Source organism: Dermacentor albipictus, chromosome 1, assembly GCF_038994185.2.
Source record: "Dermacentor albipictus isolate Rhodes 1998 colony chromosome 1, USDA_Dalb.pri_finalv2, whole genome shotgun sequence".
Classification (NCBI taxonomy): domain Eukaryota; kingdom Metazoa; phylum Arthropoda; class Arachnida; order Ixodida; family Ixodidae; genus Dermacentor; species Dermacentor albipictus.
In genome coordinates this window covers 57300445-57326458 of record NC_091821.1, presented here as the reverse complement: position 1 = coordinate 57326458, position 26014 = coordinate 57300445, and the positions used below count along the sequence as shown (strand labels likewise).

The following is a 26014-nucleotide window of genomic DNA, read 5'->3' as shown; positions in this document are numbered from 1 at the left end:
CGTTAGTTTCAGAGACGCTTACATCTATTCGGTGTTGCTTTGAGCGCAGGCCCCCAGACGCGCCCATATGTTCCTTGCCACGGAGCACAACCGCACCCGAATTTTCACTACGTCTCAAATAATAATAACAATGCAAAACAATTGCAGAAAAATTATAATAAATTGTATTTTGTTCGTGACCACCTTCTTCCAGGCGTTGCAAAAGGCGGCGTGGTGCTTCGCCATTGCCAGTGGCTTGTGCTGCATGTGCATTAAGGGGCCTTGGTACCGAACCACTGCCCCGACCAACGAATTAGGCAAGCTGTGCACGGCGTTCTTCGACCGAATCCTGTGGTCCGTGTTCCTGGCCTGGGTCACTTTCGCATGTGCCACGGGGCGAGGAGGTAAGATCCACCTCCACGCATTATCGCACGAAACGCCAGAGTGCTTTAGCGCAGCGCTACCTCTCCACCTTTACCGCTACACTATCCGCCCCGTGCCACCTTCACGCGCTCTACGGATAAGCAGCGCGTGGCAGTGCTGCCAACAGAATTTTCGAAAAGACCCTCCGCGGTGGTTGAAAATGCTCTGCATTACCTTACACGCCCTTTGCTTACATATCATATTGTCAATGAAAAGGTGCAGCAGCCATGCCAGGCCGTCAGCCAGGCAAATATCTCCAATTTCAGAATAAAGCCCTCATCTCTCCCTACGTTTAGCTGTAAACACAAAGTTTAAGTTCTGGCGTGTTCCCACATGAGCTATTCTAGCACAAACATTGAGAGATATGGCACACATTAGTGAATGAGACCGCGAAATTTATCTTCAAAAAAAAAGATCTCTTTCTTCAATGGGAAAACATTCACTTTGTAAGTTTTTCTTCGGACGCCCTTCTAAAAGACATTAAATTTCATTTAAAAACGTCGATTCCTTCCTTAAAAACGCACCGTAACCCTGGCTACACCTGCGGTAAGATCTTGAAGTGCAAATAATTAAATTTTGGCGTAATAGTTGGCAGACGTAATGAAAGTGTCAAACGAAAAGGAGACTCTAGAATGAAGAATTCCTTGAAGGGATAAAAATTACTGACAATTACAGCGATGTGGGTTCTCTATGAACTACTCTGACATGCACACTCCTGTGCTGCAATGGGGCTTACTCAAACTCAATGTGAACTGACTGCGACAATTTTTTACTTGATTTGTGCCGTTAGGAATTGTCATTACTTGCTGTGCTGTTTGTGTTTGGTGTGACGTACAAAGTGCTTACTCCAACTTTCTATGAACAATGCGTCGACTTGATCCGACTATAATTTGCATTTTACTTTATTATTATTTGTTTCGTTCTGTTTGTTTGAACCAACCGAACTTGGGCATGCATTCTTTGAGCGAGAAGTAGTAGCCATCATCACTCTGATTTCAAGGTCTCCTGCATATATGTGTCACTAAAAGGAAGAAAAATAAAATCAACAAATTAATAAGAATGGATTCGCGGCTTCCCTACTTACTTATGCGGCATTTGAGTACTATTGCAATATTGCATGTCGTTTAAAACTAAACAAAAAAAAACTAGCAAAAACCACCTTGCACTCTCCACCCTCCCATATACACCCCTCTTTTTAGTACGCTCGCTTGAACTTGATGTGGGGATCTTGACATCCTCCCCTGCTCAAATTGTACTGAAATCTGTTTTCCTTTCCTGAGTGTAACAAAAATAGTCAGACTTTTCACCACTACTTAAACTTGGTTCGTATTTTCCCCGCAAGTGTTGGCGAACGTTCACTATGGGGAATGAGCGGGCAGTGAGTCGTGAACCACGATCGATTATTCACAAATGCCGCCCCTCATCCCTCTAGGCAGGCAACGGGCACAATGTAACTATCTCATGCTCGTTAGTCATACGTTGCTTCTTTTGCTTTATTACGAGCTAGCACAGCAAATTTCCGGCTTTCTTTGTTTTCCGCATTAGACAAAACAATTTCTCCTTTAGGAATGGAAGCATAACTGCGAGTCGGCCTAGTTGGAACAGATTCATCTTAAAATGTTTTGTGCGCAAACAAAAAAATATATCCAATTTCATTCCTTTTGAGTTCTTTACATGTGACGCAAGCTTTTCTTGGAGACATTTTTTCAATAGCTCCACCGCCTTCTTTTATTTTTTACACCAAAAACCCACAAGCAAGGAATTCCGTTTAGGCCAATTGTGTCCGAGCGAGGGCGTTGGCAGGTTCTGGTCGCAGAGTTCCTGCAAAAAATGTTGAATTCCTTAGAAGTACAGAATCCGTACTTATTGAAAAACTTTGAAGGCCTTGTGAATTTTCTTGCATAATATAGTACAAGCTGCAGCTGGGGATTCAGCATAGATTTTCAAGATCTCTACTATTCCTTACCGCATGGGCCCCTAATGTGCAGTGTTAAAGATTGCATAACAAATGAGAATGACGAGGTGTCATTCCGTAACCCGGGCGGCATGGCCGCTGAATCCTTTCTTGAACTGCTGCATTTTTATTTAGCGAATACACATGTAGGATACTGTGGTGAAACGTATATACAGGCAAGGGGTGTGTGCATCTGGTTAGAGGTAGCTCCCATCCTAAGCAGCATTTTTTGGGAAGCATAGACAGAGAGTTGGCCAAAGATTTAGAAGGTGTAGTAAATAAGGTATACAGATATGTCGATGAATACTTGATTTTAGGCTGTCATGTAGACAATGGTGCTTTCAGGAATAGGGTTGTAGAAGCCTTCAATTCTCTGGGCAAGGGCTTAGCATTTACTTCGGAAGTACCGGTAGATAATAAGTTACAGTTTCGTGATGTCAAGTTAGAATTCCTACCGGAACATGTGTGTTGGTCATTCTCACCCCGAGCTGGAAAACCGTTAATGAACTATGCCTCAAACCATTCCAGGCTTGCGAAGAATGGGATAGTCATTTCGTGTTTCCGGCCAGCGTTGTTGAAGTCATGCCACTACACTGTAGAGATCGCATTTTTTGAGCAAGTTGATAGGTTAAGAAAGGCTGGTTACCCGCTCTCTGTGATGCTGGCGTCGTGCGCTGGACTAATGAAAAAAATGAAACAGGATAAAGGACAATGCACAAAAAATCAAAGCAGAAGGATGTAGCTTCCAAGGTTTCAGTGATTTCGTATGTGCACGGCCTTTCACACAGACTTAAAAAGGTGGCTGGTAGTTACGCAGTAAAAGTGGTATTTCGGCAAAAAACCAAATAGGTAGTGTGTGTTCTAAGGTCACAAATAAGTTCGAAAGTAAGGATGATGTAAAGAAAGAATGTAGTGTTAAACATCTGCGATAGAACCGATTTCTTGATTGCGCGAAGAACGTTGTTTATCAGATTCCTATGACGTGTGGTCATGTTACGTAGGGCAGACTGCGAGATGCATTAAAACGAGGTTAAGGGAACACTTGTCTAGTCTGAAAGGCCGCCCTAGTACGCATTTGGCGATGCATTTCCTAGAACATGATTGCTCACCATGTCTTAGTAGCAGCGACATTTTGTATAGGCATAGGAATCAAACCGCGAGGGAAATTGTGGAAGCACACTGGATTGAAATACCAAAAGAAAAATGCATAAGCCATCCTTCTGTTTCATTGTTGGATAAAGAAAATTCGCTTCTATCATCACATCTTTGACGCATGTTATTGTAGGTGGTTGTTTCATGCACCTTGCTGATTTTATGTTGACCGGGTGGCTTTGGTCCACGTCTTTTTATCACAAGTGTTATATGAACTATAGACGTGCTCTCTTGACTTGATCGCGCTGATCTATGGGTATTTATGCGCTATAGGCGTGCTCTGTTGACTAGATCGCGCAGATCTATGGGTATTTAAGCAGGTGGGTCTTCAAAAATAAAACCAGTTGTTAGAAGGTGCTGTCATTGTGTTGCTCCTATTCTTCGTCCCTGTTTGTTTGCGCACAAAACGTTTTAAGATGAATGGAAGCAGTTACCTTTCGAGAATACATAGCTTCCGATGGGATACGTTCCACTTCCAGAGTGACTGCAGTAACGCAACCTTCGCTATTTTGCATATCACTTTTCCTAGTCCGTCTAGAAGTGCCATGTTAAACATAAGTTAAAATGAGCGTAATTATCCTGATTGCTTGTCACGCTGCAACGTATAAGCTTGGCGCCACTCGCTACATGTTTTCCTCTCTCTCCCTTCCATTAATGCAAATTAGCCCAACATGGCCTCATCCTTGATTAATATCGCTGCCCTTAATTTACCTTTTTATCTGAACACATGAACACATGTGAAAATCACCTGGGGAAATAATTCAGAGTTTAATTAAGGGAGTCATTTCAAGCATACAGCCGACCTGCTCCAGAGGTCTACCGGCCCGCATGTTTGTTGAAACGTGTTTCGCCGTAAACACGGTCAAAAAACTCTTTTTACCGATAATGGTACTGCTGAAGTGAATATCTCAAAAAACGTTTTCGTTGCTGTCTCTCTCTAACTTTTTTTGCTTTATTTTGGGATTCCACAGGCTTCGTGACCTCCTTACTCTCTTGGCGCGCCCTTCGTCCCCTCAGCAGGCTGGCCTTTGGCATGTACGTCGTGCACATGCCATTCATGCAGTTCACTCTGAACATTTCCAGGGAACGGATGTTCTTCTCGCACTTCTTCGTGGTGAGTGCTTACATTGTGCGTCTGAACTTGCGTTATTTTTACACAGAGGAGGTTGCAAGATTTGTATAATGATTTGTGGCTCAGCGAGAAACGAAAACTGCACTAAGGAACCCAAGTGTCAGTATATAAAAGCAAATGACTGCTATGAAGTAGTTTTACTATTAGGCGTGCTCTTGCAAGACACTAAAGTTAGGGGCCTTTTGTAAATTCCATTGTATTTGATTTAGTTATTTCGGTGCGCGGATGCTCATCCTTTGTATTATGGCATCGAGGGAAAGTAATACAATATTGCAATCGATAACACTGAAACGAATAAATGATCATTATGTATACATACGCGTATGCGCCAGTACAACCAAATACAGTTGAGAAGTTTTGCAGAAATATATACAACAATGCCGTATTTAATAGCGCAACAAACTGAAAAGTACGTTTAAACGTAAGAGAGAGAGTAGATATTACGCTGAAGTAAGAATTACGAAGCTCCTCTGAATTAAACACCGAATGCTAGTTTTGAGGTGATGTAGGTAATACGGCGGCAATAGACTCAGAACCAACCGTACATCGGCTTAGGTGGTTACACTAATATGTCAAAACTCTGCATTTCCTTACGTGGCAGTAAAAGATCGAGTGCTACTACTAAAAAAAATCAGGGTCAGACGTTTATTTCTTGAATTACTTTCCGAAACCTCAGCGCAGGCACGTCGTTCTCACGTTCGTATCATCACGGTATTATTTTGCATTCGTGCCATTTTGGGTCTGGAAATGGTCTCAAAGCTTGCTATAGCTTGTGTCTTTGATTCATGTGGATTAGAATGCCTACCTTTCTTTAACGATAAACAGCAAACTGCATTATAGCGAGCTCTGTCAAAATGTGCTTTGTAAAGCTAGCTCATGCTCAAACTTTGCAGTGGCGGGGCGCCCTCGAATGCGGTTTTTCATATAGCTTACAAAGCGTTCTCTTATGGTAGGAGTGGCTGTTCTGATATTGTAGAGAATCACTTTATCTGTACAGTTTAACTTAATATTCCTCTTTAATCTCCTTTTAAGTGACACTACTCAGATAAACTTAGGAGGTAGGGGTGGGAGGGATTAGAGCGGCAGGTTGTTGCTTTAGTATTATAGGACTGTAGAGAAAAAAAATAATAGAACTAATTACCTATGAAGAGTAACGTTCTACTGTTACTACAGAAACCGAAAAGAAGTGACGTTGCCCTAGCAATGCACTAAATAACATCGCAGCGTCAATAGTAGGGATCCGAAAGAAACATAAAAACGCACCACAGTCACCATACAAGTAACTCGTACTGCGCAGAGAACGTTGGCGGAAAGTCTGTGTTATTCCCTTCTTGTAATAGGCGTAGTACGTTACTCGTTCAGTATGAACCAATTAGACCTCAACAGGGTACTTCTTCGACAGTCGCTACTTGCACATGCGGCGTTTAGAGTGGCTGCTGCTGTGCGCTTATGTCTTCGCGTTTCCGCTTCGATCCTGCGGCTTAATTGCAGCCAGCAGAGATATCCAGAAACAAGCAAGCACGGAACAATCAAGGCACCATGATACAAGGCATTCTCCCGGGGGAAAAAAGTCACCAGTGCAACGCACTTCGCAGTACATTCGACAGGTTGAACGGCCTGAATATTTATCCTAGTACAAAAAGCCAAAGAAGCGCACCAAAGGCTTCTTTCTTCTCTGTTAGTGAGTCTCGCATTCGGCACAATTTGTCGCCCGCATGAAACCGCCGGAAACGTAGACTCACAGGGGCGACAAAGAATCGAGAAACAAAGCTGTAATTTTTGCGTTAACGGCGTGGATAACTGCAAGGAAAAGGACATACAATGTAACTTCAGAGACACACTGAGAAACAGCAGATTTGGTCAGAGTTGGTTTTCGTCCAACATGACGAACAGCGCAGACGACCGGGCAAGAGATAACCGCACGTCTGCGCTGTTCGTCATGTTGAATGAAAACCAACTAATGCAGCTTCCAACTCTGACCAAATGTGCTGTTTCTCAGTGTGTCTCACTGGGTAGAAACAATTGAGAGCACGTCAGCTGTGGAACTATATACTAAACAGCAAAGCATGAAATCAAAAGAGAAAACTTACATGATACTTTGAATGGCAGTGCTGCATTGTTCGAGGCCAGATAAAGGTGCCGGAGAAAGAGGTGATATTGAAAATTCGCCACTGGTCGACTACTATTGACGCGTAGCGTGCGTAAACAGCGCAGGTTCTCTTAAACATGTTATGTTAGCATGTTGCATTACATATCCAGGGGTAAATGAAGAAGCAGTCACATTACTTGAAGCCTTTTAAATTAAAGATAGCAAGGAGACGTGACTGAATTGGCAGTGGGGAAAACGACACGTGGCGTAAAGCCAGGAAGCGAAGACATTAAAGACATTATTTTATTATGGAAGTAAATTGCCTTAATGCTGATTCGTAGATTTATTAGCACAAAACAGAGATTGCCGGGACGGAGAATAAACCCAATACAAGGGTAAAAATAACGACCGGATGAGATTATGTAACATCTCGTTTCAAAGTGGATGTCCATAAATTCTATGCTTCCCTGCATCGTCTTCCAGGAACTTTTGTGTCGAAACCACAAGCACCCGCACTGCCACTGTACTCCTTGCTGGCAGGCAACAGACGCGTAATTGAACCCTGAACAGAGCGTTTTTTTTTGTTTTGTTTCTCCACGTACGTACAGAGAAGTTCATAACGCTGTACATCAATTCAAACTACGGAAGTACCTTTAACGTTTATCGTTGCTCCGGAAAAAAACAATCCGGTTCGCACTGATCAGTGTCAACACACAAATCGTATGGGCTATGACGAAGAATTCCCAGTATTTAAAAGCTGTGTGAATTCGGCTCACGTTTTAGGCCACCGGTAATTCCTTCCACTGCGGTTTCAGTTAACCATGACGTTCTCTCTTGCTTTTCTGGCAGACGTCCTTCGCCATGGCCGTACTCACCTGGGGCTTTCTTCTTACCTACCTGCTCTACGTGTACTGCGAGGCGCCAGCGTGCAGACTGACGGAGCTCCTCTTCAAGGCTCGGTGTACAAAGAGCGACAGTACAGCCGGTGACGAGCTGCCGATCGTCTTCGGTTCCGAAGAAACACTGCCGCACATCGGCGCAACGTTCCACAAGGCCGAAAAGGAAACTGCAACGAAGACGGATACCATAAGTGTATTGGACAGTTTTCATCGCGGCAACAGTAGTCTCGTAAGCTGCCATCTATAGTTTCGTTGTCTGCAGTGGAGTTCCTACCAATAAATGCTCAAGAAGCCATTATGTACAAATGTTCTCATGAGATAGCCCCAATTAAAGAAGCCGGAATTTGAAAGACAGATGTGTTTTACGGCATAAATAAACGTGAAGAATCAACAACCTTTCTGTTTATTATTGCTGAAGCTAACATGTATTTCATGCTGCATAAGCATCCACCAATGTGTATTCAAACTGCATCTTCAGTGAAGAAACTTGCAACAACGTGCAATTTACATTGCAGTGGCACGCCACCATTTAAATACTGATTGTCGTCACTTATGTACCACTGAAGAGGTTCATATAATTGCCGCTAGCTGCAGCATTCCCTTTATTGCAAGAACGATAGCCTTGAAGTGTCGTGAAAAATTTTCCGTAAGATTTCCCTGATCGCGGATGCGATGATGTTGCGCAGCGTATTGTTGGTTGGCCTATATACTAAATTAATATAAATATTCGTTATAGGGAAGACAGTGACGATGGGTGTGGGAACTTATTTTTTAATTTTTTTTTATTTGTGACATACCGGAGACCAACATTTTGTCCTTGCAAGACTCCAGGAACTCAATATAGTAAATAATAAAAACAGCAAAAGAAATAAAGAAAATGACAAAGTGTCAAGCAAATGCTACTAAAATACACAGTTATATGCACACACAGCATAGGAAAAGTACTTCGCTTATAAAGTTAGCTAGTAAGCGCGGCAGGGGGAGTTCCTCGGTGATACTGTGCGAGGGAAGAAACAAATTTTGTATTTGTCCTGGCAAAAATACGGTGTGAGTGCATTTGGTTGATCGTGACGTATGTGCCTTGGGGATAGAGGGAACACATATCAAGCGGGGTCTGGGGATATTTCGCGATTAATGAGCGAGTGTAAAATATTCCGGCGAAGCATGTGCCTGCGTGTTTGGAGGAGGGGTACATTATTTGCGACCATTAGCTGTGTAGGGGAATCGGTGCGTTTGAACTTAGGACAGATAAAACGAACAGCCTTTCTCTGAATTTTCTCAGTATTTGTTTAAATGCTGAGTTTAGTGCATGGATCCCATGTAATACTAGCACATTATAGTTTGGGTGTAATAAAAGTGACATAACTAATTTAACGCTTGCAGGGGAATTTCTGAGCATGTGTCTTAAAAAGAGGGTTTTCGGAAAGCAGAAGAGCAAATATTGTTAATATGTCAATTGCAAGAAAGGGTGCTAGTGAATGCTAGACCTAGGTATTTGTAGGTTTCAACTTGCTTTAGCGGGACAGAGGCCAGCGTGTACTCGTGTTTTAGCAGGTTTTTCTTAGGTGTCATGCGAAGACAGACCGTTTTATCTTTGCTCAAAGCCATGCCCCACTCATCACACTGTTTTTGTATGCTCTGTAAACTTAAATGAAGTTCAGTTTGGTCATACACCGAAAATATTTTGCTATATAAGATGCACTCATCTCCAAAAGCCCAATTTATGTAGCACGTGTGACAGCGGTGACGATATCATTAATGCACAATAGAAGCAGCAATGGCACCAGAACACTGCCCTGGAGTTGTTACCATCAAGTGAAACAAACTGCATGCGATGAGAAAGATAATCTGCTATTCATGCAGCTCGAATATCACGAAGCTATAGAATAAGTTTACAATGAACTAATGTAGCGGATAATGGCCGCATTGCGTTTTTTAGCACTTCATAAAATGTTTTTTGTTTGCAAAGGTTGTAATTTAACCACACGCAGATAACTTCGCATATATCCTGGGCCATTACGCTTGCCCCAGCTTCATCAAATGTGACGTTGATGGCACTTTGAGTTATTTCCCGGAAGCAGCCTAAATTACGCACCGTTCGTAAAGCACACTTGTAACTCTACGGAAAAGTTCAATACATAATTTACTGCGAAGGCAGTAACCAAACCATCTACCTCATATTTAGCTTACACATAACCCATAACATTTTCCTTTTGTTTTCACCAAATATAAACAACGTGCCTTTTTTAGTTCGCCGTTGACAATTGGGGAGCCTAATACGTGCCTCGTGGAATGCATGAAAACAGGCACAAAAGAAATATACTCAGTAATTACTTCCGACAATTATAATTACGCTAGAAACATCGAAATTTGTCGAATATTAACTTGAAATAATGTACAGTTCTCCTTGGACATTGGAAAACGTTGCGAATAAAGGATGCATAACGCTTTCAAGTACATGCTTAAGAGAAAGCTTTAGCTCGGGCCCAACTCCGATGCGGCCTATTCAATTACATGTAAAACGCGAAAACGCTTTCCTGAGATAACCCTTGGACAGATTTGAAAAAAATTTGTTGCATTTTAGAGTGAAACTTAAATTGTAGTGACTGTTGGAAGCTTAATTTCGGGTTATGGCCTGAATGTTGTTTAAAAAATTTTAAAGAGTTCACAAGTTCGAAAAAAATAGACGCACGAAGTTTATATATTAGTATCTCTGCATCAACAACAGATATCGCGGTTGTGTAAGCGACATCCATTAGATGATTATTAAAAGCGCACAAATTTGTCTAGTCGTTTTTTATGTTACGTGAATTTATCACGTTGTGTACAAGGGTTCTGCAAAAGCTGTATTTCTATATTACTAAATATATTGAGAATTATGTGTAACATATCAATTTTGTCCGCTTTAGATGTACTATGAGATGCAATTCACCGAATTGTGGCATCATTTCTTTGCTGAGTTACAGAGTTGTTAACTTGATCGTGTCGTTTTCTGAAAATGTTCAATTTTTGACAATATATAATAAAAACTGACAACTTAAAATTCAAGACAAACAGTCACTAGATTTTCAGTTTGTCTTTTAAATGCAACAAGCCTCGTCAAATTTGGTGCAGTGGTTGCCGAAAAAAAAACGAATTCTCCTTTTACATGTATTCAGACAGGAGCACCCGAGCTAAAGCTAAAGAATTTTTTTTTTGTAAAGCGACGTAATAACCGATGTAATAACCGACGCTCTTGAAACTTTCCCCACGCACCACAGGCAACAGGCGCCCCTATTCCATGAAAATATCAACTCTGTGGGACGTTGAGCTCTTTCTAGACATTGATGAAACTTCCTCCAAAAATACCCATGTAAAGTTCTGTAAATGTCCTATTAGTAATTTTCAACAAATGCTGTAGTTTACCTACAGACTTCAAACTTTACATACACGTCACATGGCGCTGATTTCCCACAAATCTAGAATTGAAATACAGGAGCGCACATTTTTCGGCCAGTTCGTTCGTCGCAGTAATTGAGGTCATATCGCTGAATTCACACGGACAAGAAAGACGACAGGACGCGCACTGTTTGCGCATGTTCTGCACTCAAATTTCACATTATGGAGTATCGTAATCGTCGGTGTATTCTTTTCCTTCAGGCTGACGCATTCCTTACCAAAACTGAAGCTTCGTGACGTTACTGTCTGCGCCGACGCTCGTACTGAAGAGTGCTTTGTGCGCCTGCGCGTACTACAGCAAGTCTCGCATACTATCACCATCGTAAGGCGTTGATGTATACCGTCTCGTCGACGCTTGCGCGATATATATAGTTCAAACTTCTGGAGGCTGTACATATAGTTCCAGCATCTTCTTTTCCTCAGCCTCCATACTTTCGCGTTGCCGCGGTGGTGCACGATACCCCTTGGACCTTACCGGCTCTGAGGGGGGAGCTCGGCGGATCCTACCTGGTTTGTCTAAAAATCTATCCTGAAACACTTGCCACAGTCGTCGGTCGAGGGGAAAGTCGCAGTGTGGCGCCGGCGATGAGCGTTCGTGTGGTCACGTGACGCTGCCTTGGAATACAAGACTAGACGCTTGCAGTGTGGCAAACGTTCATTCCAGGGGCCCCATAACTTTTTTTACCTAATTATCATTACCACTGGGTAATAAATGGCGAGCATCCTAATGTGCTTGTGCGCGTGCTGTGCCATTCACTGGGCCGTAGCCTGCTCTCCCGCGTGTAATCTTATCAGAGCGCAAAACAAATTTCAATGCAGGCCGAAATGGCTCAATGCTTCGATAGCGCTCAGTGCAGAAGTTCGCAAATAAAAGAAAATGATAAGGGACCCTAATCTTTGACTTAGGTATCTCTTAGTGGCACTCGCACCTAAGCGCCGGTGGTATTTAGGTTAACTCTAGGCGAACGCAACGCACAAACAAAACTCGGAGGTAACTGTTTTCCACTAATTAGCCGGTTAAATATCATGCCACCTTCTCGTGTGTGTCGTCATTAATGACGCCATTACATCTGCTTTTTACTCCCGGGTTTCCAGGAATTTCCCCAAAGTCGCGCTCACGTGGTGGGTCTCTGAAGTCTAGGATTCTGTGCTTTGGTGTACAGTAATCAGCGATTTCTAATTAATTATAATTATTCCAGATATTTCAGTAACTAAATTTTTAACTAAACTTATGCTCTCTGAAATCATATCTATAATGAAACCCAAGAATTTTCTATTGTACTATTTTTTTGCTATTTTTTTATTTATATGGAATTTCGTTCCCAGTCATCTCAGCAAGTGAAACGGAAGTGCTGCGCAGGAAACAAGAGCGTCACTCGATTGTCGTACCACGAAAAACGCAAAGCTACGTTTGTGACTTGTCGCCGTTTCTAACAAATATATATTTATGCTGGGTGTCCCTGCTACGTTGGACCAGGATTTAAAAATAAAAAAAAACTCCAAGAACTCTGGAAAAATCTGGAAATTAGCGGTGGCCATGCTTACTTACTACCTCGATTTGTTTCATCGCAAAACATTAATTATTTATACTGTTTTTTGTCAACACATTTAGTATTGCTTAAACCTCTAACATGTGAGTTATAGAGTTGTAGTGCGCTTCAAATAACCTCGGATTCAAGCATTTTTCTCATGCTAAAATTTTCCTGGTTATTTTTGCCAAGAAATACAAGCCCACGAAATAAAAAAAAAGAAAACGTGATGGGGCGTTGGTGCGGTTTCCTGGTTATTTTTGCCAAGAAATACAAGCCCGCGAAAAATTGAAAAAAAAACGTGGTGGGGCGTTTGTGTGGCTGTTGTTGTGCTGCTCTCTAGCGCGTAACGGGTGAACGAACACGGCCGCAGTACGAGTGTGAAAGTCTACTATGTCTCTCGTTTCGATGAGTTCACTCGACGTAGGAACTTATCAGGTCATGTTTACCCAACGGCCAAAATGATTATAGTAGCCATCACCTTCCATCGTTCTCACACGCTTCAGCCTTTCCTTCCTTGAAACAGAATGAAAAGCTTTTTATTTTCTTTTTCGCTTTATCGCTTCGGAAGCGCTCGGCCGGTAGCATGCATTTGCGCCGCTATGCGATAACAGCTGTAGTAGGCCCAGATCCTAGATGCCTACAACCGGCGTAACGCCCCGTCACCCGCGGCCACAGTTGAGCTGCAGCTGTGCTTGTTCACCCATAGCACGTTTTTTTTGTTGTTTTTCGTACTTCGCGGGCTTTTCTTCCTCGGCGGAAACAACCAAGAAAAATTTCGTACGAAAAAAAAAATGCTTGAATTCGAGGTTATTTGAGGCGCTCTACAACTTTAAAATTGACATGTTAGAGATGAAAGACAGAGCAACACAAAAAAAAAAAACAGAAGAAAACATTCGACCTCCTTCTTGTTGCTTGAGCCACACACGCAGTAGCCGGACATGAAGAAGCAGAGGTATAAGCACTGGTAGTTTCAGCCAATTATCGAGTAAGCCCGATAGCAATAACCGAAGACGGCATTACAATTCCCGTCAGCATGCTTCACTCGCGGAAAACGAATGCGATGCAGTGAAACTTATTTTTCTAGTGACTCTAGCATTCCCACTAATTATGAATATAACCTTTCAGACATAAATTTGATATTTGTTCACTGTTGAGGGGGTGTAAGTCGCGTGGCACCTGCACCTCGCAGGACAGCTGAGGATTTAGCCTGTGCGATTTGGACAAAGTACGCCGGGCGGTAATGGTAGACGATGATGATGTATATTATTATTGGCCTTGAAAACAAAAAAGTATACAGACAGGTAGTAAAACAATGGCAAGAGAAGGCTGTTAACTACCACCGCAAATGTTAAATGGTATAAAAATATTCTAAAATCCCTGTTATGAGAGGAATGGTGCACTCAAGATGCGATTATATATGGGGCGCCGTAGTTGGAAGTGGGGCTCTGGAACCAGTATTTTGTAAGGTTCCCTTCCAATATATATATATATATATATATATATATATATATATATATATATATATATATATATATATATATATATATATATATATATATATATATATATACACACAACGCAGCCACGGTGGCCTGGCGGCTATGTTGTTGCGCTGCTAAGCACGAGGTCGCCGGATCACATCCCTGCCGCGGCGGCAGCGTTTCGATGAGGGTGAAATACAGAAACGCCTGTGTCCCGCACATTGGGGCCACGTTAAAGGCCCACTTGTAATCAAAATTAATCCAGAGTCTCCCACTACGGCGTGTCTCATAATCAAATCGTGGTTCTCGTGCGTAATAGCCCACAATTCATTTCACTCATATTTACACAATGACGCTTCGTCCCGTTCGGGCGCATAAGATTGTCCTGAATTTCAGTGGGCATGCTTCTTTTTTTTCTTTTTTAAAATTGCTGGCGCTTTTTTTCTAACTTAATAAGGGATCTTAATAGCATTAGCAGCTCTGTTGTAGAAGAAACGTCACGTCAACGTTTGGAGTTATATCCTATATCAAATATATACCCTGCAACGATGTACTCGATGCTATAAAAACATTTGGCCACGACATTGTGGACGGTCGATGCCTCACCAGTGCGCCTGCAAAACAGGTCATTTCTTACGGGTCATTTCGGGCTACCGCACGCGAGATCGGGCCACGTCGGCGGCAGAAAGGACGCGTCCGGCGCTGCGTGTTTTGTAGCACTTCTGTGCTGTACACGGCAATGGACAGACACATCGCTTGCGATGCACCGACGCACGCCTCGCTGTCACACCTGCGATGGACTGCGAAGTGCAGCCGTGCAATTGCTGCACAAAACGTCGACGCTTAGAAGTTCGGGGTGAAAAGTATCGGAACAAGCCCGCCACGCTCGCTTAGTCACTATAGGCGTTGAGATGGTGAGCTCGAGGGTTCGATACCGACCGCTTTTGGATGGGTGCGAAATGCAATAACGCTCGTGTCAGTATACTTAGGTTCACGGTAAAGAACCCCAGGTGGTCAAAATTATTTCGCAGTCCGTACAGTCCGCCCCTACGATGTGCCTCATAATCAGATCATGTTTTGGGCATGTAAAACCCGAGAGTTTAATAATTCAGCATCGGAAGAGCTCGATATCGCGTTGGAATGAAGACGTGAAATTCGGCATCAACGAATATCGACAATGACACTATAGCACAACGCATCAGGTCGTCATTACGCAAATGCTAAACAATGATTTTCACATGGCGAGGGATCAGTGTAAATTTTTTCGTCCAATACTTCTCCGAAGTTGGAACAGGTGCACGCGCGTCGCATACATGAAGACAATGCTGAATTTCAAAGGGCAAATGACACCACGCATATCTTTTTTCGCTGCTTACACCATGCCCCGCACATAGCAGTTACACCTTGCATGAAATCGTGCAGTTATCAAGGGTGCGCACTCAGAGCGCTGGTCGTGGCGCGTCACGTTACCGCCAATCGAGGCCGCGATATATTATCCGCAAGATAGGACCGCGAACGAGGTGGATATATAGGAATGGCTAACGTGTCCAGTGTCACAGCGTTTCAGCACCCGTTGTGAGCAGAGCAAAGGCGTCCAGCGAAAGTTTCTGCCGATCAGAAAGCCACTGCCTGCAAAGCTTTTTATCGAAACTAGGGCTATATAGGTACGTATTCGTTTTGCGTATTATGAAAGGTATAGGGGCGCGCTTGGTCATTCGCGCGTATGCCCGCGTGTGACTTGCATTGTGTCGGAGGGCACGAGTGAGGGTCGCATGCCTAAAATACTAGTGCTCAGTATTTTTTCTGCCAACCAGGTTCTAACGCAGCCTAGACCTTCGCCTGTGTTCACATGGATAACCCAACCGTAGAGAACGACTCCAGCAACAGTGGCTCTGACGAGGGGACGCCAACAGGCAGCGTGGAACACGGCACCCATCAGAGCTCTACAACGCGACCTCGGCATTCACACACGCCGGAAGAGGACGAACGCGAGCTGACCTCAGATTCCGCGCAGTCTGAACGATCGTTGCCGCAGGTGAGTATCGCGGAAGGATTCAGAGCTGAAGATTTGCACGAGATGAGCACATGGGTGTCTTTTCAGCTTGCGCCTCAAATTATAGTGACGCAAACTATACCTAATTTTACGCGAGTGTCAGTTAAGGGCTGCTGCTATTACAAGAAAAAAAAAAATATGGCGCCCGGGGACTGCGGTAGGCCATATACGTGCAATTCAACTGAATTGTAAATAGCGAGCCCGTAAACTACGTGTACGATTGGCCTGCGCCAACTGTGCCAACAGCTGTGTCTTCTAACGCAGGCCGGATGTTCTCAAGAAATGAGTCCAACATCATGTTGCAGTTCCGCTGACGTCCAGTCTGAGGCCGCCGGAGGCAGCCGTGACAGCATTCTTGGAGGCCGCCCGGCGACCGCGCCGCCCATGCCCAAGGACCTCATGCGCGAGCCGTTCTTGCAGACCTATTCGGACAGCCAGATCGATCTAGCAGCACGACGCCTGAGGGTAATCAAGGTCACCTGCAAACGTGCTGAGGCGGAGGGCCTGCCCTTGGATCCGGCCGCTGCGGCTCGAACAGCGGCTGCCGTGCAACAGGAAGATCTCGAGAAGGCGGAAACGGCGAGCGCGACGCCGTCCACGCGCAACCCACGTGGGCATCCCAGGGGGACTAGTGCGGGTAGGGAGTCGACAGTAACTGGCAGCGGAAGTAGTTCATGGATCATTGCAGAAGACATGGACGTAGCTAGTACTCAGTCGTACCACCCAGAGGATGACACTTTACCTGTGGGTTGGTTGCCCCGTAATTACGTGCGCTACTGTCACGCCCGTAGCCGCGGCTGGTTTCATAGATACAGATTTCCGATAATCTGGTGTATCGCCATCGTCGGGGCAGTGCTTGGTTTTATTTTACTCGGTTTGCTTCTGCAGTACATCAAGCGTGGGAATCAAAGCCAGGGCATGACTCCCACTGAATCAGCAGCTTGGACAATTTCACAGCCTACTAGCGGTGATTCCGATGACGAAGGTCAACCGCGAATGAAGGCTTTCCTCTGAGTCAGGTGGGGTGCTCCCAGGAGGCAAGCAACGTTAAGAATCTTCACCAATGAAACCACGCTCCTGTTTGTATCGTGTCTTTCCCCTATAGGACCAGGACGCCATGCTGGCTATCCGTGTGTATTTTTTACCGCAAGACACCAATGCTGGTTTTAATAAAGCAATATTGCACGTCATGGAGACAGTCAGCAGATTTCTCGGCTCTCTGCTATACTCTTGAACGGGTGGCTTTCTTTTTGCAGTGAACAACAATTATGCACTTAGGGACTGGGCTGAACGTGCCTCTTCTCATAGGAACTGTGAGCGATCACCATACATTTAAAAAAATGCGGGGGGTGTCTAACAAGAGGCTATAAACAGACCTATGACACCATATTTTCGCAATGTCCCTCTTCATTCCACCGCTTTCTCTGCACATCGCACAACCACAGTGAAAATATCTGGGGTACTCCATTTCACGATTATTGTCGACGTTAAAAAGGCCCTGAACCAGTTTTTATCGAAGTCGAGAAGTGCATTCGAAGTTAAATTAGACTGTTTCAGAAATGCTTTACCGCAAAAGTTCTTCAATCCGTTGAGCAGAAGCAAAGGCATTGGCAATCGGACGTCTGCTACGCTGTGCTTCCGCTCCATCTTCGATGACTGGTACTGCGAAGGCTACGGCGGAGCGGGGCGTGCCCAACGCTCCGCCTACTGAACGTCACTGTGGCACGCAGTTAAAAGTTCTGTGGTTCAAATTTGATTTCGGCTGTTCACGTACACGCCAGTACTTCCAAATTTGACGCGCCAAACACGATTGTCCTCAGCGAGCCACAGTGCATTCGATCAGCGGACTCGTCCGCGGCACCCCGTTGCGGCTGCGACGTCTGCGCTGCGTAGCAGACCGCAGCTACATGCAACTTTGAATTAGGTCTAGCGGGCCGGGCGGCGCTTTCCCGCTGAGGTGCTGCGTGTGAAAAAAATTTGCGAGGGCGCCGCGAGCAAACTGGATTGGGCCGGATACGCGCTCCGAGGCATGTTCAACGTACTGTCGCTGGGGGCGCCGAGGCCGACTGCGCATTGTACGCACGTGATCTAGTGCTTCGTTTCAATTGCAAATTTATGCTCGCACCATTTTGACAAACATGCACATTAGAGTCATGGATTATACAACTCAACGTTTTTTTTCTTGCTGTCGTTATGAAGTGCGTCGTCTGCTAACCAGCGGGCGTTCGTTGCGCCCGCTGAGCCTATACGGTATATATTTTAAGTCTATATTTGCTTTGGTGCGCCTATGGCTTTTGTTGGCTGTTACTAATTGTAATCTTAGCCCGATGAATAGCTGTCTTCAACACAGATTTCTAAAAGTAACAGCAGCCACCAATCTGTAACATGATGCTACGTAAGAAAATTTCATCGTGTTGTTTCCCGCCCGCTTCTTCTTGTTGGAATATTAAAGAGTGCGCACAATAATCGGAGAAAATATTATAGCGAAAAAAAAACAGGTTTATTTATAGTGCGTGGCGCGAACAAGAGAAACGGATTACTAAACTTCTAGGTAAATCATATAGTACATAAACATATTCACGACATAAATATATACAATAAAAAATATCACATACTGTAAATGCACTAATTTGAAAGGTAATAAGCGTGCTTGCAGTAACAAACATGGCACCACCATACCTTTCTTCATGGGAGCGCGCATGTCAGCTTAAGTGTGGCTGGAGCCTTATCACAACAAAAGTGCACAACATTTACAGTGCACTCTAGAGGGAACCGACCCCACGTATACCAATGGGCTTTCCGAGAGATGGAATCATGGCAATGATTGCACGCTAACATGAACAGTAGTGTTGAGAGAAAAACATTACCTACGTGTACTCAGACTGAATCGGGGTGACTGCAAAGTAAACACCAACGTAATCTCCATGGCTGGTCCGGTAATCTTCCATGGGCCAGCATGTGAAATGAAGTAGAAACATAGAAGTCTCATCGAATGCTATTTGCTATTCAGATGGTATGCGATTCCTGAATTCGCTATTAGATACGAGCGAGTAGTCGTTTCCGTTATCTGCTTCATTATTGTCGTTATGATAGTGCACCGGATACCTGAAAGCGGCTGTTTATATACAGAGTGTTTCAGCGAACACTGCGAACCCAGAATCTTCGAAGGGGGCGTCTGGCAGACATCGCAATTCTAGTTCATGAGCTGGTATACTCTAAGAGGCGGACATTACTTGAAAAAAAAAATTGAACTGCTTAATCGACTAATTAACAAAAATCACTAATTGAGTTTTAACTAATTATCTTATGGCCCATATTGCAATTTACAAATTCTAGGGGTGGTGTTCGCGGGGCTGATACGCTTGGAACGAATTCTCATGATGACACCCGTTTCGAGATATTTATTCCCGAGCTTTGCGGAGAGATGCACCGGCGTTCTAGTTAATTTGTTAACAAACGTCGTTTTATGCATTGAAGCACACAAGTAACTGCAACGCCGATGCATTTCTCCGCAAAGTTTGGGAATTAATATATCGAGACCGATATCGTTGTGATAATTCGTTTCAAGTGGATCCGCCTTCCTAACTTCACGGCTGGAATTTGTAAATTGCAATATGAGTGATAACATAATTAGTTAAAAATGTCATCCGTTAATTTTTTTTAGTTAGTCGTTTTTGCATTTCCATTTTTTTTTGTTTTTGCAAGTAGGGTCCGCTGCTTCGGGTAGACCACCTCATGAACCAGAATTGCGCTATCTGCCACAAGCCACCTTTAAAGATTTGGGAAGTGCTCGCTGAAACACTATATGCAAGCTGCTCAGTTGAGCAAGACATGCAATTGGGAACGGCATTACATGCAGGTTTGAAATATAAGATATCCGTAACCAGTCTTTGTGGGAAATCAGAGGAGGAGGAAAGAACTTTATTGTGTGCCCTGCGAGTTGGTGGGGAGGGCCAAAGGGCCCGCCTAGGTGACGGCCAGGAGTTCTTGGGTCCTGGCGGCATCCTCGGCCCGCTGGACGGCCCATAATTGATCTTCGAGGGCGGGGCTGAGCAGCGCGGCTTCCCAGCGCGTGCGAAGGCTGCTGCTAGAGACCGCGTTTTCTTTATTGCTATTTAGCCCTCGGCATTCCCATAATATATGCTCCAGAGTGGCTCTGGATTCACATGTTCTGCAATTGTCCGTAGGATATACATCCGGATATATGATGTGCGAGAGCGCAGGATTCGGGTACGTCCTAGTTTGTAACTGCCGCCATGCGACAGACTGCTTTTTTGTCAATTTTGCGTGAGGTCGCGGGAATATGCACCTCTGTAACCTATAATGTTTCGTAATGTCATTATATGTTGTCATTCTGTCCTCCCACTCCCACTCATTTACCGCACCGTCACGTCCGGAGGGTGTCGGGGCGTCACTTGCGACTGCGGCTCGGTCCGTAAGCCCTCGAGCCGCGTCATGTGCCGCCTCGTTGTTGCCGTCCTCCGCGAGGGTGTGAGCGGGTGTCCAGGTGATATATATCTTTCTTTTGTAATTTTGCCCTCCTGCAAGAAGAATTCGTAGTGCCTCCGAGGAGATTCGGCCGTTGGCAAAGTTTCTTATTGCCGTCTGAGAGTCGCTGACTATCACGGTTGCGTTAGTCTGAGCTGCTGCGAGCGCTATGGCTACTTCTTCAGCTATCTCGTTACTTGTGGTGCGTATCGTCGCGCATGTCTTGCACCGTTTATCCCTATCGATTACGGCTGCCGTAAATCCCCGTCTGCGACTGTGTCGAGCCGCGTCTACGAACACTGCGTCCTTGTCGCTGCCGAATTTCTTCTGTATTTGCATCGCTCTGTTCTTTCTTCTGTACTCAATGTGTTCTGGGTGCATGTTCTTTGGTAAGGGAGGTATTACCAATCTTTCCTTTGTATCTCTCGGGATGTCCACCTTGACACCATGCTGTGTGTGGTAACCTATGTCTAATCTCTCTAGGATGTGTCTGCCTGCTCTAGTCTTAGAGAGGCGTTCATATTGTGCCGTACATTGTGCTTCAATGAGCTCGTCTATAGTGTTGTGTAGGCCTAATTGCAGCAACTTGTCCGTGCTGGTGCTGATCGGTAGTCCTATGGCTAGTTTGTATATTTTCCGAATGAGGCATTCTAGTTTGATCTTTTCCGCGACCTGCCATTTTAAGTACGGCGCTACGTACACTATTCTACTTATTACGAAGGCCTGTATTAACCTGATCGTGTTTTCCTCTTTCATCCCGCTATGTTTATTTGTTATCCTTCTGATTAGCCTCATGATTTGCGCTACAGTTCCCTCCAATCTTCTGAGGGTTTCTCCGTTGTTGCCCTTGGCTTCAATGAGGAGCCCCAATACCCTGATCCTATCGACCTTGGGTATGGGTTTCCCATCGGCCGTCTTTAACTGTATCTCCTCTCTATGAGTGAGCTCTTCCCTGTAGTTGCCTGGTTTGCGACCTCTGCGAGTCGGTCTGTACAGTAACAGCTCCGATTTCTCTGCCGAGCATGTTAGCCCTGTCCCCTCTAGATATTTTTCGATTGTTTCGACCGCTGTTTGAAGCGTTTGTTCTATCTGCCCGTCACTTCCGTTTCTCACCCATAGGGTAATATCGTCTGCGTATAAGGTATGATTTAGACCCTCGATTTCTTGTAGCTTGGCTGGCAGCCCGATAAGCGCCAGATTGAATAGCATCGGTGATAAGGCCGAGCCCTGTGGCGTACCTGCGCTGCCTATCTCGATATCCTCCGAAACTAGGTCCGCTATCGTGATCTTTGCCTTTCTGCCGGTTAGAAAATTGCGTACATAATCGTACGTGCGTTTTCCCAGTCCTAGTTCGCCTACTCTATCCAGTATCGTTGCATGTGTTACGTTATCGAAGGCCTTTTTTAGGTCCAACCCGAGAATTGCCTTTGTCGATCTGCCCGAATCGTCTATGATCTGATGTTTTAGTTGTAACAGAGCGTCCTGCGCTGAGAGGTTTCTCCTGAATCCTATCATCGTGGACGGGAGCGCGTCGCAGTCTTCGAGGTAGGTGGTCATCCTAGCTAGGACCACGTGCTCCATGAGTTTCCCCACGCAAGAAGTGAGAGATATGGGTCTCAAGTTCTCAATTTGCAGTCGCTTGCCCGGTTTAGGTATTAACACGATTTGTGCCGTCTTCCATTGCTGCGGAATCTGCCCTGCCTCCCAGCATTCGTTAATATATTCGGTTAACTTAGCTATAGACTCATCGTCCAAGTTCCTTAGCGTTTTATTCGTTACACCGTCTAGTCCGGGTGCCGACTTGGTATTGAGTTTCTGCAGGGCTGCCCTGACCTCTGACTCGCCGATTTTGCTGTCTAATTCGTCATTTACCTGCCCTGTGTAGTCAGGGTGTATGACGGGCAGCACTTGCGAGATGTATCTTTTCTCGATTTCCTTGAGGAAGTCCTGCTCTGTCCCTCGGTACGTTTGTATTAGCCGATTTATATTTTGCCTATGTGCCGACTTTGTCCCGTCCGGGTCTAACAAATATCGAAGGATGTTCCACGTTTTTGCCATTCCTATCTGACTGTCCATGTTGTTGCATTTTTCCTCCCACTGTTGTTTGCATAGCTGCTGGGCGTACTTTTCTATGTCCCTGTTCAATTTGGCTATCTTTCTACGAAGCGTCCGGCTGTGTTTTTGTTTTTTCCATCTCCGTTGCAACCCTGCCTTAGCTTCCCACATGTGTAGAAGCTTACTGTCTACGTTCTCTAGATGCGCCTCCGGCGGGACCATTTTCGTAGCTGCCGCCACATCTCCCTTTAGTTTTTCGGTCCATTCCTCAATACCTTGTGTCGTGTCGTCGGCCTCCTCCCTTATTTTCCTGAATTTGTCCCAGTCGACAATCTTAAGTGGTCTACCCTTTGTCTTGCGCGGTCCTGCCCTTACCGTCATTTCTAGTATATTGTGATCGCTCCCAAAGTCGTGTTGCGTATTTGTCCACTGCGCGTCCCGTATGTTCTTGGTGAATGTTAGATCTGGCGTAGTACCCGCGCAAACGCTGGTACCTATTCTCGTGGGAACAGATGGGTCGGTCACGAGGGTCAGACCTTCCTGCTGCGCGTCTAGCCATAGGTTCCTGCCTTTTTGAGTTTCGATTTTGTAACCCCACGCCGCGTGTTGGGCGTTAAAATCGCCTCCGATCACTACCGCTCGGTTGTCCGCTATGGCTAGGGTTTTTTTAAAGAGCGATCGAAATTTATGGTGTCTGCACTTTGGACTGCTATAATTATTTAATACAAAGAGGCTGTCCTTCGTTTTCCGCATGGGTATGAGTTCTAATAAAATGTGATCGATTGACTTAACTTCCGTGCCGTGTTGAACGACCGAGTGATTTCGCTTTACCAACGTCGTTAGCGCCTTCGTCTCCCCTTCGGTTCTACCAAAGGACTTGTAACCCGACAATTTTGCCAGCCCGTTTGTTTCCTGCATCATTATAATATCCGGGTTTTCTCTGCCTTTAAGGTGTTGTTGCAAAATGTATCGTTTTCGATCGTATCCTCTACAATTCCATTGCCAAATCGTGTATCTAGTTCGTCTGTCCATGGCGGCGTTACAGGTTCTCCAATCCCTCGGCAGGTACGGGCGGCCTAGTGTACGGCTTAATGGCCGTCTTAACCGGTCCCCCCCTACTTGTTTGCGGTCCCCATATTGCTAGTTTGGCTTCGAAGTCAGCCATCATTTGTTGCACTTGCTGTAGTATCGCCTTTCCTAGCGCCTCCATCTTTGCCTCTATCTTCGCCTCAAGCCTCACTTCCAGTTGTTCTAGTTTAGTTTCAAATTTTGTTTCGTTCTGTTTGATGCTGGTTTCGATTTTCTGTTCAAATTCCTCCTGTCTTCCTTGGAGCGTCGTGGCTGGCTTGGGTTTCTTTACTCCGGTTTCAATCGGAGCGTTCTCGGTCTTACGTTTAATGGCGGTGAGGGCTACGTCCTCCTCCATTGCTGTCTCTTTTTCCTCCCTTATAACTCGCGAGCTTTCCTCGTTGCGTGGCACTTTCCCGCTCCTCAAACGGTCGTTCTCTTGCCTGAGTTTTTTAATTTCATCCATGAACGCAACATTGCTCTGCCTGATTTGCGCCAATTCTTTCTCTAGCGTCTTAACTCTATTTTGAAAAGCAGCCTGTGCCTCCGCACGCGCCCCGGAAGCCGCGTCCGCCCAGCTCACCTGTAAGGGTCCTGCGGGGTCGTTGACGTTGCTCTTTCCTTTTGGGCTCTGCGATCTTCCTCCCCCCTGTGCTCTGGTAGACTCGGTATTACTGGTCTTGGGTCTGGATCTCGATCTGGTTCTATTCGACGTGGAGCGGCCCCTTTCCCTCAAACTCAAAAATAATTTCATTTTGTTTAAACTCCTAGAAAAAAGCCGGAAGACATCCTACCTTCGTTTTTTAAATAAGTTCTGGGGTTTTACGTAGCAAAACAACGATCATACCATAATGAGGCATGTTCCCGCAGCGTTTGAGTTTTCACCACCTAGGGTTCTTTAACATGCACCTAAATATAAGTACACGAGTGTTTTTTCATTTCGTGCCCATGAAATTCCACAGCATGCATTGAACCCGTAAGCTCAATTTAGAAGCCCAATGTCATAGTCACTACTGCCACTAATTAAGCTACCGTGCCGACTTTGTTCTTCTTTTAATGCATGGACTAGCAAAACAATGTCGCAGTTTCGCCTGAAAGGTGAAGCATCGATTGCGATAGCAAATTCGTAGATAGCTACATGAAGTAAGGATAGTACTTTTATCGGCCGTGTAGACTTATAAACATTCGCTTAAAGGGCCCCTGAAATGGTTGGGTCAAATTTTGTAGACGCGTAGGGTACAGCTAAAGTTAATCATTCGCACCACAATTTGTGTGAAGCGTCTCATACTAAGAGAGTTACGGAAGATTACAAGTTACCCTCCTCCATAGCCATGCATTTTCTCCTCAACTCGTTCGCCGAGTGATCGGGGAACGAGGATCGAACTCCGCCTTCACTGGCTCTGCGTCATGATCGAACGTCGTGTCGTCTACTTCCGGTTCGAGCGAGTGCGCGAAACCTCTCCAACCTCTCCGCCAGCTGCTTGGCAGTCGACCCCAAGGGAGTTCTATCGAAGCAGCGTGTGTTGTGAGCATTCTGTCACAGCGCCGAACGTGTCTGGTACACCGGTAACCACAGGCGAGCTGGGTATTTCGATGGAGCGGTGGAGGCACAAACTCAACCTGATGAAGGAACTTCAGCGTAGACGTAGGTGAGCGGCCTGATCGGTCTACACGGTCCAGCCACCGGGTGGCGCAGAGATTAACCAGCCAAAGAGAGAGCTAATATTGCTCTAAGCAAATGTAAAACATTTTAAACATTTACAAAAACAACGTGTTATCGATTGCGATATTACGAAATACTTACACCAGCAGCAAAGAAGAATACACTTCGTTACTGCTGCTGTGTTTGCTGAGTGCCACCAGGTGGCTGCACCATGCCGACCATTCACGTTTGCGCTTATGCCCATCCCATGAAATGGCACGGCCAAACGGCCAGGACCTATGCCCTTGCGCTTGCGTTTACACAAATACCGGACTCGCGAAACGATATTGTATAGCAACAGTCCGATGCGCTGGAGCCATCCACACGTCTGCTGCCTTGAAGAGGGACACGATGTCGCATCTTGACATATTGCCAGTCGCCACGTTTGCAGCCCACAACGCAACAAAGGCGAATCATGGCGCAAGCGAAAAGACTGAGGCCGACACTGATCGCGGAGCTCTCGTCAAAACGAAGCACGTTGTAACACAAGCAGAGGACGCTTGCTGTGTGCCGGAGTTGCTTAAGTGTACTGAGAAATTGTTCTTGTGCATTCTATTTCTGTTACTTTC

At 45.1% G+C, this 26014-nt stretch overlaps 2 protein-coding genes across 3 annotated transcripts in view; both read left to right on the top strand.

Moving 5' to 3' along the window:
* The window catches only part of LOC135899363 (nose resistant to fluoxetine protein 6-like), an 82500-nt gene extending 74478 nt beyond the window's left edge, over nucleotides 1-8022 (top strand). Inside the window, exons 14-16 of the mRNA XM_065428614.2 lie at nucleotides 194-383; nucleotides 4480-4622; nucleotides 7579-8022. Of these exons, the coding sequence (XP_065284686.1) occupies nucleotides 194-383; nucleotides 4480-4622; nucleotides 7579-7875 (630 nt within the window). The 3' untranslated portion in view covers nucleotides 7876-8022. The remainder of the gene's footprint in view (nucleotides 1-193; nucleotides 384-4479; nucleotides 4623-7578) is intronic.
* A 7563-nt stretch (nucleotides 8023-15585) lies between these two features.
* Nucleotides 15586-17326, top strand: LOC135899362 (uncharacterized). 2 transcript variants are annotated; one of them, XM_065428612.2, is made up of 3 exons: nucleotides 15586-15743; nucleotides 15894-16114; nucleotides 16397-17326. In XM_065428612.2, the coding sequence occupies exons 2-3, from the start codon at nucleotides 15929-15931 to the stop codon at nucleotides 17144-17146; spliced, it is 936 nt and encodes a 311-aa protein (XP_065284684.1). In that variant the 5' UTR covers nucleotides 15586-15743; nucleotides 15894-15928; the 3' UTR covers nucleotides 17147-17326. The 2 variants fall into 2 exon arrangements, with proteins under 2 accessions (XP_065284684.1, XP_065284685.1); XM_065428613.1 differs by having other exon boundaries at nucleotides 15596-15743; nucleotides 15875-16114.
* The last annotated feature ends 8688 nt before the right edge of the window (nucleotides 17327-26014 follow it).